General features: G+C 37.1%; 1 protein-coding gene across 1 annotated transcript; it reads right to left on the reverse strand.

The window, feature by feature from the left end:
- Positions 1 to 9,005: 9,005 nt before the first annotated feature.
- On the reverse strand, positions 9,006 to 13,240 carry LOC113296369 (pentatricopeptide repeat-containing protein At1g59720, chloroplastic/mitochondrial-like). Its single transcript, XM_026544677.1, has 3 exons — positions 11,203 to 13,240; positions 9,971 to 10,876; positions 9,006 to 9,326 (listed from the first exon to the last, which is right to left on the reverse strand). The coding sequence occupies exon 1, from the start codon at positions 13,222 to 13,224 to the stop codon at positions 11,407 to 11,409; it is 1,818 nt and encodes a 605-aa protein (XP_026400462.1). The 5' UTR covers positions 13,225 to 13,240; the 3' UTR covers positions 9,006 to 9,326; positions 9,971 to 10,876; positions 11,203 to 11,406.
- Positions 13,241 to 15,207: the final 1,967 nt, after the last annotated feature.

Here is a 15,207-nt window from a genome sequence, read left to right on the forward strand (position 1 = left end):
GCCAAACATTAAAATTGCAAACCATATAAGCAGAAGAATCAATTTTATTCATAGCATCAACATTAAGCTTAAACATTCCATCAGTAGCATAACCCTTTCCTACAAAATTCTTATTCTTAGTTATAGTGTAAATATCAGACCCAATAGTTTGATACAACCCAGCCTTGTTGAGAAGATAGCCGGAAACAAGGTTCTTTCTCATTTCTGGAGTGTGAAGGACATCTTTCAGCATGAGTGTCTTCCCAGAAGTAAACTTCAACTCTACCGTACCAGAACCTTTCACCATAGTGCTGTGGGAGTCTCCCAATAACACTTTCTTGTCCTTGGTTTCAGCATAAGTCTTAAACATGGACCTATCAAAACAACAATGACGCGAAGCACCACTGTCTATCCACCACCCATCAGATCCACCAACCATGTAGAACTCTGGATCAGAGACCATGGCAATTATAACGTCACCCACAGCATTAGCTTGTGCGTTATTCTTTTCCTTGTTAAATCTGCAATTCCTAGCCATGTGGTTTGGTTTATTACAGATATAACAAAGAAATTCAGAATTGGAATTCTGTCCATTTTTCGATGGGTGTTGGTTCTTGTTTTGATTAGGCCTTCCTCCTTTCTTCTGGTTCGGGTTAGGTTTCATATCCCTTTTCTTAGGTTTTAAATTCGGATGAGTCTTATTGTTAGAAACAATGAGAATCTCTTCCTTCTTATCTTGTTTCCGAGCTTCTTCCTCAACCCTGAGCTTAACAATCAAACTTTCAAGAGAAAATTCTTTAGTCTTGTGACGCAAAGTATTACGAAAATCTTTCCAGCTAGGTGGTAACTTGTCAATCATTACAGAAACTTGAAATTTTCATCAGTTTTCATACCTTCGGCCACAATTTCGTGGTAAATGTTTGGAAGTTCATGAGCCTGTGCAACAACTGATCTATCATCCACCATTTGGTATCTCACATACCGGCTCACAGCATATTTCTTTGAACCCGCTTCCTCGGTGTCATATTTTTTCTGTAATGCATCCCATACATCTTTAGCAGTTTCAAAAGTTGAATAATACTCATATAAATCGTCAGATAATGCATTAAGAATGTAGTTTTTGCAATCAAAGTCATTATCGATCCATTTGTCGATGGCCTTTTGTTTTTCCTCGGGAGTTTGAGAAACAACTTCTTCAACACCACCGGTAGGAGGTGGATCTGTAGCAGCACCACCGCCAGCAGCAACAGCAGCAGCAACAGCAGCAGTCTTATCAGCAGGTTCCAGGGTTCCAGGATGAACACTCGACACAATCATATGCAGCTTCATCAGTTTGAGATAAAAGAACATCTTCAGCTTCCATCTTCTGAAATGCAACCCTTCAAATTTGAAAGGCTTGTTGGTATCATCAACGCGCTTCTTTTCATTCTCCATAGCAGAAACGTACACCTTAAAATTGTTGGAAACAAAGCACTATAATCAAATTACACAAAGAAACCGCTGAGTCGCGTACTAGGTCGCTATCTTTAAGGTGTTTCGCGACTCTGCCTCTTGATTGTGCTAGCAGTCAGTTTTTTGTCGAAACCCTATGGGATAAAACAGCTTATCTCTTTCGATTTCTCTGCACTGAGAAATCGAATCAATAATAACTCTTTCAACAACACTTGCTCAGAAAAACTTGACGAAATAAAAATAACGTTCTATATCTTTTCTTCCAGAAACCAGTTTTTTTTTTTATAATCAAAAAGAATCAATGGAATTAATGGAAAATTAATTTTCGATTAAATGCCAATTAAATTTCTTTGTAACAGCAAAAAAACGGCCGTATTAAAATTTCAACATTAACTGTAATTAATCATGATATAATTATCTTAATACGTTTTGAAAATTTAAGTTAAAAACAGCAAAAAAATTGTTTCTGGATCAGCAGACCTCCCAAGACCCCAAGGCCCCGCTCCCGGACTAATGTAATATAATATATAGTATAAATAGTATATACCCTAGTGAAATTGTGTGGGGTGGGAATTGAACCCATGCCTATAGTGTGGGAGCTCAAAACAATGCCACCATACTATCTCTCTAACTTTGGCATATTATTACAAAACTATGTTTTTAAATATATACCCCAACAATCCCCCACTTATATTTTAAAACATTGAGCAAGTGCTATACAGTTGTGCATAAGCAAAGGTGCCTTTCGACTTGAACCTCTACATAGTGTTGAACTTTCTAAGTATCAGGTAACTAGAGTGACTCTCGTCTTGAACTCTAACTAATAATAGATTATACAACACACACAACTATATCTTAGAGTAAAGTTCTTAATTTTGCACATTAGGGCCATGTGCTTATCCCTTTCTTAACGAACGATCTAGAGAAATGCCCAAGTTCTCATAGAAGGCGGCCACACCTTCACATTCGTATAGGTGAGTCTATCAAGGATACTCCTGTATATCCCACTCTTAACTTAAGAGCTATAGACATCATTAAGAGTTTAAACACTCAACCTGTTTCCCACTTCAGGATATCATGCTATGGGAATGCATGACTCTATCATATTATTTGTAACTTCGTCTAGTCCCTTTGAACCTATTTCTAGGTTGGGTATCCATTACAAATGACTCAACTTCTCACGGGCAAAAGTCCCATACTTTTAGAGATATTCCATACCTTTTCTCTTGCTAATCCTTTCGTCAAAGTATCAGCTATATTTCCTTCAGACCTTACATGATCTACTCTAACAACACCAGTTGTGAGAAATTCTCTAACTGTGTCGTGCTTTCGACGTATCTGTCGATTCTTACTGTTATTATAACAGTTCTCTACTACTCCGAGCGCCGGGTACTATCGCAGTGGATCAAAGTGGCTGGTATCGGTTTTTCCCATACTGGAATGTCTGATAACAGACTCTTCAGCCATCCTGCTTCTTCACTAGCTGCTGCTAGTGCCATCAATTCAGCCTCCATCGTAGATTGGGCTATAATTGTCTGTTTCTTTGATCTCCAAGATACAGCGCCCCCAGCAATAGTAAAAACATATCCACTGGTGGCCTTGGAATCATCTGAAAGAGTATTCCAATTAGCATCGCTAAATCCTTCAAGGACTGCGGGATGCCTCTTATAGTGTAATCCTAGGTTTGTGGTTCTTTTCAGATACCGCATAACCCTCTCAATAGCATCCCAGTGTTCCAAACTAGGATTACTGGTAAACCTGCACAGAACTCCCACTGCATATGCAATGTCTGGTCTTGTACAATCAGTTGCATAACGCAGACTTCCAATTATACTAGCATATTCAGATTGTCTAACACTTTCTCCAGTGTTCTTAAACAATTTCACATTAGGATCAAACGGAGTACAAGCAGGCTTACAATCAAAATATTCATACTTTCTCAGAATTTTTTCAATGTAGTGAGATTGATCCAAACAAATACCACTACTAGTTCTAGTTATTTTGATTCCCAAGATTACACTAGCTTCACCCAAATCTTTCATGTCAAAATTCGAACTAAGCATACCTTTAGTTTCATTGACAACAGATAAATTGGAACCAAATATCAGCAAATCATCCACATACAAGCAAACAATCACACACACATCATTCTCAAATTTATAATAGATGCATTTGTCACCCTCGTTTATTCTGAAGTTATGTGAAATCATTAAATTATCAAATTTCTCATGCCACTGTTTAGGAGCTTTTTTAAACCATAAAGGGATTTTTCTAGCTTACATACTTTCTGTTCTTGTCCAGGAATTACAAAACCTTCAGGTTGTTCCATATAAATTTCCTCTTCTAGTTCACCATTCAAAAAGGCAGTTTTAACATCCATTTGGTGAATAACAAGATTATGAGCAGCGGCAACAGCAATCAAAACACGTATAGATGTTAATCTAGTAACAGGAGAATAAGTATCAAAGAAGTCTACGTTCTCTCGTTGCCTAAATCCTTTAGCAACCAGTCTAGCTTTGTGCTTCTCTATTGTTCCATCAGGTTTTAGTTTCCTTTTCAAAACCCATTTACAACCTATAGGCTTACAACCAGGAGGTAAATCTACTATACGCCAAGTTCCATTAGACATATGAGAATCCCATTCATTATCTACAGCTTCTTGCCAGAAACTAGACTCTGCAGAACTGAACGCCTCTTGTAAATTAGAAGGTTCTTCCTCTACGGCATAAAATTCAAAATCAGGATCTCTTGTGTCAGTCCTAGCTCTTTTACTTCTTCTAGGTTCAACTTCAGTGATCCTAGTTTCTGCACTTCTAGGTTCTTCTAATCTATGTTCAGAATCAGCACTAGGTAAAACACTAGATAAAGAACCCCCACTATTACCCCCACTATTTCTAGATTTAAAAGGAAATCTCTCTTCAAAGAAATCAACATCAATAGATTCAATAATAACCTTATTATTAATATCAAAGAACCTATAAGCTTTACTGTTTTGAGCATAACCAATAAAAACACATTCATAAGCTCTACTTTCTAACTTATGTCTTTTAGGATCAGGTTTTCTAACAAAAGCTAAGCAACCCCAAACTCTAAAATAAGAGACATTAGGTTTTCTATTTCTCCAAAGTTCATAAGGAGATATCATGGTTTTATTATTAGGAATGCGGTTCAAAACATGGCAAACAGTCAGCAAACATTCACCCCACCAATGAGAAGCAGCACCAGAGCTAAGCAAACAAGCAACAGTCAATTCAGTAAGAGTACGATTCTTTCTTTCAGCTTTCCCATTCATTTGAGGATTATATGGTGCAGTTCTTTCATGTATAATGCCATTAGTTTGATAAATTTCAGTAAAAGGAGAAGAATCATATTCAGTGCCTCTATCACTACGAAATCTCTTAATTTTCCTACCAAATTGATTTTCAATTTCAGCAATAAAAATCTTAAACTTTTCAATAGCTTCGTTCTTATGGCTCAACAAATAAACATAAGTATAATTAGAACAATCATCAATGAACGTCATGATATACCTCTTGCCATTTCTAGTTAGGATACCTTCATATTCACACAAATCAGAATGTATTAAGTCTAGTGGTTTCGATTCTCTTACAACAGATTTATGTGAAGTCTTGGTTATTTTTGCTTGACTACAGTATTCACATTTTTCAAAATCATTTTCAGAAAATTCAGGGAGGACACCTAACTTACTCATGTTATTTACTAACTTTTTACCCACATGACAAAGCCTTCCATGCCAAACATTAAAATTGCAAACCATATAAGCAGAAGAATCAATTTTATTCATAGCATCAACATTAAGCTTAAACATTCCATCAGTAGCATAACCCTTTCCTACAAAATTCTTATTCTTAGTTATAGTGTAAATATCAGACCCAATAGTTTGATACAACCCAGCCTTGTTGAGAAGATAGCCGGAAACAAGGTTCTTTCTCATTTCTGGAGTGTGAAGGACATCTTTCAGCATGAGTGTCTTCCCAGAAGTAAACTTCAACTCTACCGTACCAGAACCTTTCACCATAGTGCTGTGGGAGTCTCCCAATAACACTTTCTTGTCCTTGGTTTCAGCATAAGTCTTAAACATGGACCTATCAAAACAACAATGACGCGAAGCACCACTGTCTATCCACCACCCATCAGATCCACCAACCATGTAGAACTCTGGATCAGAGACCATGGCAATTATAACGTCACCCACAGCATTAGCTTGTGCGTTATTCTTTTCCTTGTTAAATCTGCAATTCCTAGCCATGTGGTTTGGTTTATTACAGATATAACAAAGAAATTCAGAATTGGAATTCTGTCCATTTTTCGATGGGTGTTGGTTCTTGTTTTGATTAGGCCTTCCTCCTTTCTTCTGGTTCGGGTTAGGTTTCATATCCCTTTTCTTAGGTTTTAAATTCGGATGAGTCTTATTGTTAGAAACAATGAGAATCTCTTCCTTCTTATCTTGTTTCCGAGCTTCTTCCTCAACCCTGAGCTTAACAATCAAACTTTCAAGAGAAAATTCTTTAGTCTTGTGACGCAAAGTATTACGAAAATCTTTCCAGCTAGGTGGTAACTTGTCAATCATTACAGAAACTTGAAATTGTTCATCAGTTTTCATACCTTCGGCCACAATTTCGTGGTAAATTTTTTGAAGTTCATGAGCCTGTGCAACAACTGATCTATCATCCACCATTTGGTATCTCACATACCGGCTCACAGCATATTTCTTTGAACCCGCTTCCTCGGTGTCATATTTTTTCTGTAATGCATCCCATACATCTTTAGCAGTTTCAAAAGTTGAATAATACTCATATAAATCGTCAGATAATGCATTAAGAATGTAGTTTTTGCAATCAAAGTCATTATCGATCCATTTGTCGATGGCCTTTTGTTTTTCCTCGGGAGTTTGAGAAACAACTTCTTCAACACCACCGGTAGGAGGTGGATCTGTAGCAGCACCACCGCCAGCAGCAGCAACAGCAGCAGTCTTATCAGCAGCAGGTTCCAGGGTTCCAGGATGAACACTCGACACAATCATATGCAGCTTCATCAGTTTGAGATAAAAGAACATCTTCAGCTTCCATCTTCTGAAATGCAACCCTTCAAATTTGAAAGGCTTGTTGGTATCATCAACGCGCTTCTTTTCATTCTCCATAGCAGAAACGTACACCTTAAAATTGTTGGAAACAAAGCACTATAATCAAATTACACAAAGAAACCGCTGAGTCGCGTACTAGGTCGCTATCTTTAAGGTGTTTCGCGACTCTGCCTCTTGATTGTGCTAGCAGTCAGTTTTTTTTTTGTCGAAACCCTATGGGATAAAACAGCTTATCTCTTTCGATTTCTCTGCACTGAGAAATCGAATCAATAATAACTCTTTCAACAACACTTGCTCAGAAAAACTTGACGAAATAAAAATAACGTTCTATATCTTTTTCTTCCAGAAACCAGTTTTTTTTTTATAATCAAAAAGAATCAATGGAATTAATGGAAAATTAATTTTCGATTAAATGCCAATTAAATTTCTTTGTAACAGCAAAAAAACGGCCGTATTAAAATTTCAACATTAACTGTAATTAATCATGATATAATTATCTTAATACGTTTTGAAAATTTAAGTTAAAAACAGCAAAAAAATTGTTTCTGGATCAGCAGACCTCCCAAGACCCCAAGGCCCCGCTCCCGGACTAATGTAATATAATATATAGTATAAATAGTATATACCCTAGTGAAATTGTGTGGGGTGGGAATTGAACCCATGCCTATAATATGGGAGCTCAAAACAATGCCACCATACTATCTCTCTAACTTTGGCATATTATTACAAAATTATGTTTTTAAATATATACCCCAACAGACGATGATTAAGCTGATGGGGAATAAAAACAAAGACGAGTTTTGGATTTGGGATTACGAATCCTGTTCTTCTTTACATCTCAGTATTGAAAATTAAAATGACTTTGAAAAGTAAAACTGGGAATTAAATTGTGATCAACAATCGCAAAAAATCGGGCTACAAAGGAGTAATAAACTAAACTGGTATTACAAAGCCTCGGTTGAGAAATCTCCAGGTTGAGGAACTTGTTGATGAGGAAGGCCTCTCACTACCGCCTGAATATCTTGCTTGTAATCTTCTTGGCTATTTCCTTTGTGACTACCCATCTCATTTGAGTCCACAGCTTTGTTGCTGTTCTTGTTGTTCTCCATACTGATTTGACCGTTCCCAGACTGTTCAGTTGCTGCTGGTTGCTCTTCTTTTTTGTGTACATTTTCAGTCTTCGTTTCTTTAAGCTCCATCGATTCTCCCAGGAGCAGGATTTGGATTTATACTGGTGTTTTGGTAAACTCTATCTTGCGCATGGGCCTGTATTTTCTGAATGGAGTGGATTCGTGTCAAACAATGGACACAGGGAAGAACACATGCACATGGCATATGTGATGACTCATCTTATGTGGCTTGGTATATGTGATGACGCGTTGGTCGGTTGGTGTTTTCCTATTTGGAGACAAAATAAAATTTGTTATTTTTTTTCGGTGATCTGGATTCATTACAAAACTTAGTGGGCTTTACAAATTGGGAAACCCAGTGGTCGAAAAGTCAGTGGAGGATTAAACAAGAGAAAATTAGGTGCATGCCAAAAAAAAATTAATATTCTTATTATCAAGCCCATAATTAATTTTAGGTATCGTGACATCCATAATTATATGAAATTATTGAAAATATATATCTGCATGACGGATTATGCATCCGCATGACGGGTTATGCATCAGGGGTATAATTGGCAACGCAACTTGGATATAACATATCTAAAAATCCCGCCTTGGAATTTTACAAATTTTGTATTGTTGGAAATCTTTTTAAGAGAGCTATGCAACGAGTACAAACAACAATATTAAATTTTTGTTTTTCAAGAAAAAATCAGAGGTGATCATCATTTTAGGCAAAATTTTCGAAAACTTGATACATAACTATTATGCAGCCACCAAAAAAGATGCATAACACATTCTGCAGACGCGTAACAAATTATGCAACCATTTTCTCCACTGCATAAAAAATTATGCATTTGGATAACAAAGTTGTGCATCTATAACAAGTTATGTAACAATTGTTTTGGTGATTTTAGTGCGTCCATAAAAAAATTTGATGCATAATGCAGTATGCATCCCATATTTACGGATGCATATCAGATTATGCATCTATTTTTTCGATGCATAAAAGATTGTGCAACAATTTTCTCGATGCATAATGCATTATGCAGTCATATAACCTGTTATGCATCCATTTTCACGACTGCATAACATGTTATGTAGATATTATTGTAGGTGCATGACAAGTTATGTAGCCTTATTTTTTGTTGGTTTCAATACTAAGAAAAAGTAGCTGCATAACGTGTTATGCAACCGTTTTCTAGACTGCATAACAAGTTATACAAAAAAAGAAGCTGCAGAACGTGTTATGCAACCAATTTCGAGAATGCATAACTAGTTATCCAACAAAATTTTTAGATGCATAACCTGTTATGCATCACTATTCACACCTCCATTTTTGCAATACTGCACACAATACATCCAACCAACACCAGTTGCACACTGCATCACCACCAATGAAAAATAACAAATTATTCAACCACTATGACGAACACCAACACCAATACATCCGTACCTTCCCAACCGACAACCAAAGAAAATGCAGTAATCATGCTACTTTATCATTGAATAAAATTAATATCCATCAAAAATACCATCAGTAAAATCACGGGATCCCACACGAACACTTAAGCCTTCAATTTTGAGCTGGCTCCGCCCCTACTGTAAAGGACTCCGCTCCCATTGCCATTAATCGGGTTCTTCTTAACATGTATATACATAAGCATGCTATTTCAGTGAAACTGTATAACAACAAAGGGATAGGTCAGATAATTGACGACACTCAAACCACTTTTAGAATCCAGCATATTAAATTAACATGTCATATGTGCATAGAAAACGAAGTGAAATTGTATAACAACAAAGGGTATAGGTCTCATAATTGACGACACTCAAACCATTTTTAGAATCCAGCCTATTAAATTAACATGTCCTATGTACATAGAAAACGAAGCACCAGTACCTAAACTAAGTTGTTAACTCAGCTCAACAACCTATTAGCAATAGACGAAGTTCATAATCATCAGGAGGTGGGTGAAGTTCATAGATCATGGACCCTACTACACTTAGTCATGCCATATTTAAGCAATCTATTAGTGGCATTTTGTTCCATGAAATCAAACCAGCAGCGGATAGCAAGGTCCGGGATTAAAGAGGACAACTGAACGTACACATCTTAACACTACATTCCAAACAAATTTACACAACCTGCTAATTCATATGACTGGACTTTTTCGCATAAAAGGCCACTATGTTATTACGAGTTCCAAAACCGGAAAACACTCAAACAACGATACATGAATTATAAGAAAAAATCACCACATAAACAAATTACTTGGTCAGCAAAGTTCTATAACGTTTCTATGTTGATTCTGTTAACTCATACCTTTGATTTGGTTTCTCTGGCTGAATCAATAGCAGACACAGCAACTCCCCATTTTCCTTACATCGAGCAAGTCTTTTCCAAACACAAATACGACTCCAACCCAACTCATAATTGATCAGACACTCTCACTTGCTTCTTTAATTTCCCGTGAATCGATGTAAACAACCCTGATATTCATGGGACAATGATATTCCCTTTTCTTCTTCACTGATTTCAAAACCTAACTCTGAATTATCATAACATCGTCGTTTCTTCCCAAATGTACACATCATAGAACCCTTTGCATCCATCCCAGACTACCAACATCAGTTCTCGATCTGCAGTACTCAAACTAAAACTAAACCCATGTCATACAGCCATATGAACTCTCAAAATTTCTTTTTAATATTCTATGATTTCACTCAATAATTCATGACAGCGAGATCAATTTCCCAGATCTCCCTTAGCCTAGGACACCAGCGCCTCCATTTCTTCACCTTTCTCGTTTCTTTACCTCCATTTCCGATCGAACAAAAACCTTATTCTTTGATTGAAAGAGAGAAGACAAAGGAGAAGTCACGGGAAAAGAGTTAAAAGAAAAAGCAGAATTTTTAGAAAATATGGGTTTGGGAGTAACTTTTTCCCCAAAGATGTGGGCGCGTCTGAAGTTTTCTATATGTGGGTTTCTCAGTGGAAAAATCTGGGAAAATGGGTCTCACTGTAGTTTTCACATTAAACAACCATTCATTATTAGCTGCCTTATTGAGATACCAAAACACTCGCATCAGCCAAACATGGTGAAATTGTGCACAAGGGTTAAACCCTCATGTATGGCTCAGATTTCTGCCATATTGTTCCCATTCTTGTAGATATGTCGTGCGAAGGCAGCAAAAAATTGTCCTAGATCATTTCTGACAACCCCAAAACCTGCAAAACCATAAAAATTTGATGCTTAAATTAGCTCTGACTAAAGTTCTCTGATGACTCAGAAGCCAAAGAAAGTGTTTGATGTAGCTGGACAGTGAAGTTTCCACAATGTTCCCAATTCAGACTGAAGTGAAAAATGCCAGAAATTCTGCTCACACAAATGGTTGACAGCACTTTTTACTGTGGCTGTACCCGAGTGATCTTTATTCCATACAAGTTGGTCTTTTCCATGGGAGAAATAAGTAACAGGAATAGCCAGTATCTGATATCTAATACGTGAAGGAAGCAGATGCTCCATTTAAAGATGAGTCAATTAAATCACTAACCTCTTCATAAGTTTTCAAGTCATCCGCGGTATATAATCAACCAGCGAGCATACAGGGACAGTGTCAAACCAGTTGTCCGCCCAAACATCAATATGAAGCTCCATCACGAAAAGCCCATTTTAAGCTAGTCGTAAGAACATCTCTGCCCCTGATTATACTTTTCCAGCACCAGGATGATAAATTTATATACTATTTAAATTTATGTTACCAGTAATCCTTGCAAGAACAGAAACCATCTTTGAAATGATGGAATCGTACACGATCTCTTACAACAATATCTACATCAAATAATCTAGAGATTAATTTGGTTACAGTATGACAGTCATTGCAAACTCTAAGGTTTTTAAAGATGCGAATTGGTATTCCTGGTCTTGACTTAAGTAGCCCAAACGCAATTGCTAGTCTTTCACTATGTAAACAAAGTGAATTTTGTTTTCTGTCGTCGAGTTCATCGATCATAGATGCTTCTGATAAGTCAGGAACATAACCCACATTTTGTAATCTCTGTTCAATAACATCTAATGTTTGGTAAATCTCTTTGGTATGAGGATGTGATGTATCACCAGAGATAAATCGATGAAATTCACCTTCCAACTCTATTGAACTGCAACCCCGTTCTTTTACGATTCCTTTCTCACTCATCAGATTCCTAACTAGCCCAACTTCTTCCCACCGGTTCGCCGAGGCATAAATTTTGGATAAGAGAACGTAAACACCACTGGAGACACCCTCTTCGGACGCAAGAACTTGTTTGGCGACTCTTTCACTGAGTTCAATATCTGCATTTCTCTTGCAACAAGCATCAAGTAAACTTCTCCAAATCACCACATCAGGTTTTATAGGCATACTTGAAACTAAATCCAAAGCTTCATTGATAAGTCCATTACGAGCAAGAAGATCAACCATGCATCCATAATGCTCTAACCGAGGTTCAATCTTGTAAACCTCGGCCATCAAATCAAAATACTTTTTCCCTTCACAAACCATTCCACCGTGATTACACGCACTCAAAATACCGATGAATGTAATTGAATTTGGCATTATATTCTTCATCTCACACATGGAATCAAATGCTTCTAATGCATTTTCTATTTCCCCATGCATTGCAAATCCTAAAACCATCGAATTCCAAGAAGTTACATCTCTTTTATCCATTCCATCAAAAACTTGACGAGCCATTTCGACAGAACCACATTTGCAATACATATCCACCAATGAGTTGTTCATCAAAACATCATTGTGCACAACAGAGTCACAATTCCTCAACATATAAGCATGAACCCACATTCCTAGAGACAAAGTTCCTAATCCACCACAAGCGCTCACCAAATTCTGCAACGTAAACCCATCCGGTTCAAACAACTCTTGCATTTCAACAAACTTTCTCAAAGCAGCAACAAAATCACCAGACTGAACAAACCCATCAATCATAGCATTCCAAGAAACAAGATTTCTCTCAGGCATTTCTTCAAATACTTTCACAGATAAATCCAAACACCCACAAGACACATAAAAATGAATCAAACTATTGTTAACATACTTATCTGAACCAAATCCCAGTTTCAGAACGTGCCCATGAATCTGTTGACCTTCACATAAATCCGACAAGAAAGCGCAAGCCTTGAGAACAAACGGAAACGTGTGTTTATCCGGCGCAACACAACCTTCAATCAGCATTCTACGATAGAGTATAATGGACTGGTCTTTGAGGTGATTACTCCATGCATAAGCTCTTATAAGAGTATTCCAAATGAATGAATTCGTATGGTGAATTTGAGGAAGTAGACGAGACGAGTAATTAAGATCAGAAAAAGCAGAGAAATGCATGATTCTACTGTATAAGTAAAGGGTATCTGGATGGTTAGGTGTTGTTGTTCTTAGAGCTTGAGCATGAATTTGTTTGAGTTGCGAGATGTCCTTACAGTTTTCAAGGAGGTTTAGTAAGTGTCTGTGGTGATGGTGGATTGGAAAACGTGTAGTTGTAGAAGTGGGGTGTGATGGTGGTGCAACCACCAGTGCCATTGTTACAGGGAACTTGATTGGGTGTAATTGGGTAAGAAAGAAGAGGATGACATTATTTGGGGATGATAATATTACATGAGTCAAAGTCAATGTCCGCTGACCAAGCGAAATCGGGGATAGTTGACTTTCAGGGCTGAATTGGGGTCCTGAAATAGTAACTGGGGACCCCTGGCTACAGGACAAAAAGGTCATGAAATAGTAATTAGGAGTTATCCCTTATCCCATTTTTTAGAAATGGCTAAATTATCCCTGAATAATTAGTGTTAATTGAGTGTCGATTAGTTGTTAATTAATTTGGGTAGATTAAAATCAGATTTTAGGATAAAAATTTGATAAAAGAAAAATTGTGTTTTTGTGTTGTGGAGAAGAAGAAGTTGAGTTTTGGGGGAAAACTTAGGGTTATTTGAAATGAGTGATTCTAGTGGAGGAAATGATGTTGGTGAAGCTTCAAACAATAACAATGATTGCGTTGATGGCAAGATTGTCTCAACTAATCATATGGATTGGATGTTTGATGAGGAGATGTTGATAGAGGAAGCTATCAACAATGGTGCAAATGAAGATCCCATTGCTCAAAATGAAGGAACCAACACTCAAAATGAGGAATTCCAAGCTCTAAACAATCAGGTAAACTTCCTATACTCTTCAAATCGCATGAATGGTGCTCCAAGTGGTCTATTCATGGTCACTATGCAACAAATCAGTGTGAGGGTCGTTAGGTCGTGAGTATAATTAACTAACGACCCTGTAGAGTCGTCAATGAATTAGCACCAAAATAAACGACTCCATTGTTCAGTTATGAAAAATCGTCAATGAGGTTCCTAAAAGATGACGACTCCATCTTTTAGGTCATATAGAGTCGTTAACCCTATATATTTAGAAACGAACGACTAAAAAACCTTTTACTCTCTGCACCTATCACACTAAGGGTCGTCAGTTAAGCATTACTATATACGGACGACCCTTTCATATTAAATGAGAGTCGTTTTTTTATACATCTCTAATATTGACGACTCAAACTGTTTTTTCTTTAATAATTTCTGATTTCATAGAACCATATCATTGAATTGTAAAAGTCATACATCTTTCATAGGGTTAAATACAATACATGATAACGATGCACTTCTACACTCAATCATAAAGCATGTCCTTATACATGGTTCCATTGAAGATAAAGTAGCAATCATGTAACTTAATTTTTTTTCCCACGACGCACCTCGTAGTATCCATACGCCTTCTTCATCTGAAAATGCAAACGCAAACATACTTAGTTAGTATCAATCAAATCTTTGGATAAGTTTTACCTCTTGTTTAAATACTTACTCTTATAGCACTCAACATATCCGGAAAGGCTTCCCTTACGGCCGTAAATTCTCTTTTCAAAACATCACACTAGAATTTTATCTCCTTGATGCGTTCCTTGACTTGTTTCAAAGACCTTGAGTTGTGATATCCGTCCAATGCCACAAAAACGATGAAAACGCGGCTCCACCAAGCATCCGATGTCTCATCAATGTCTTTGTCTAGACTTTCAAAGTGGTTTGTGACTGTCAACCAAGCTCTCGCAATGGCGCAATTCTCTTCGGAAGTGTAAGAGTAGTCATGGTGTTTGCTCTTGTTTTGAGAAGGACAAGAGAAGGTTGATAATTAGGGCTTTGATAAGGAAGAGGTGAGATATGGGTCTCTATTTATAAAATTGAGCGACCCAACTGCCTCAACCACATTTGGTTGAGTTAAATTCTCCAATAAATGCAAATATTATCATGAGTCGTTACTAAAAATTTTTTACAACTAAATGACTCTTAGACTCAGTATATTTCGTCGTCAGGTTGGACATATATAACCGTACTACTCTAGAAGAAAACCGAGCATAATGGTGTATATATATTTATCAGGAGTCGTTAGTGTACACGGAGAGTCGTCAACCTTTGTTAAAGTGTCGGCAATTGTCATTTTAGCAGATTAACGACTCTAATGTAAGAT

Source organism: Papaver somniferum, chromosome 7 (genome assembly GCF_003573695.1).
Source record: "Papaver somniferum cultivar HN1 chromosome 7, ASM357369v1, whole genome shotgun sequence".
Lineage (NCBI taxonomy): Eukaryota > Viridiplantae > Streptophyta > Magnoliopsida > Ranunculales > Papaveraceae > Papaver > Papaver somniferum.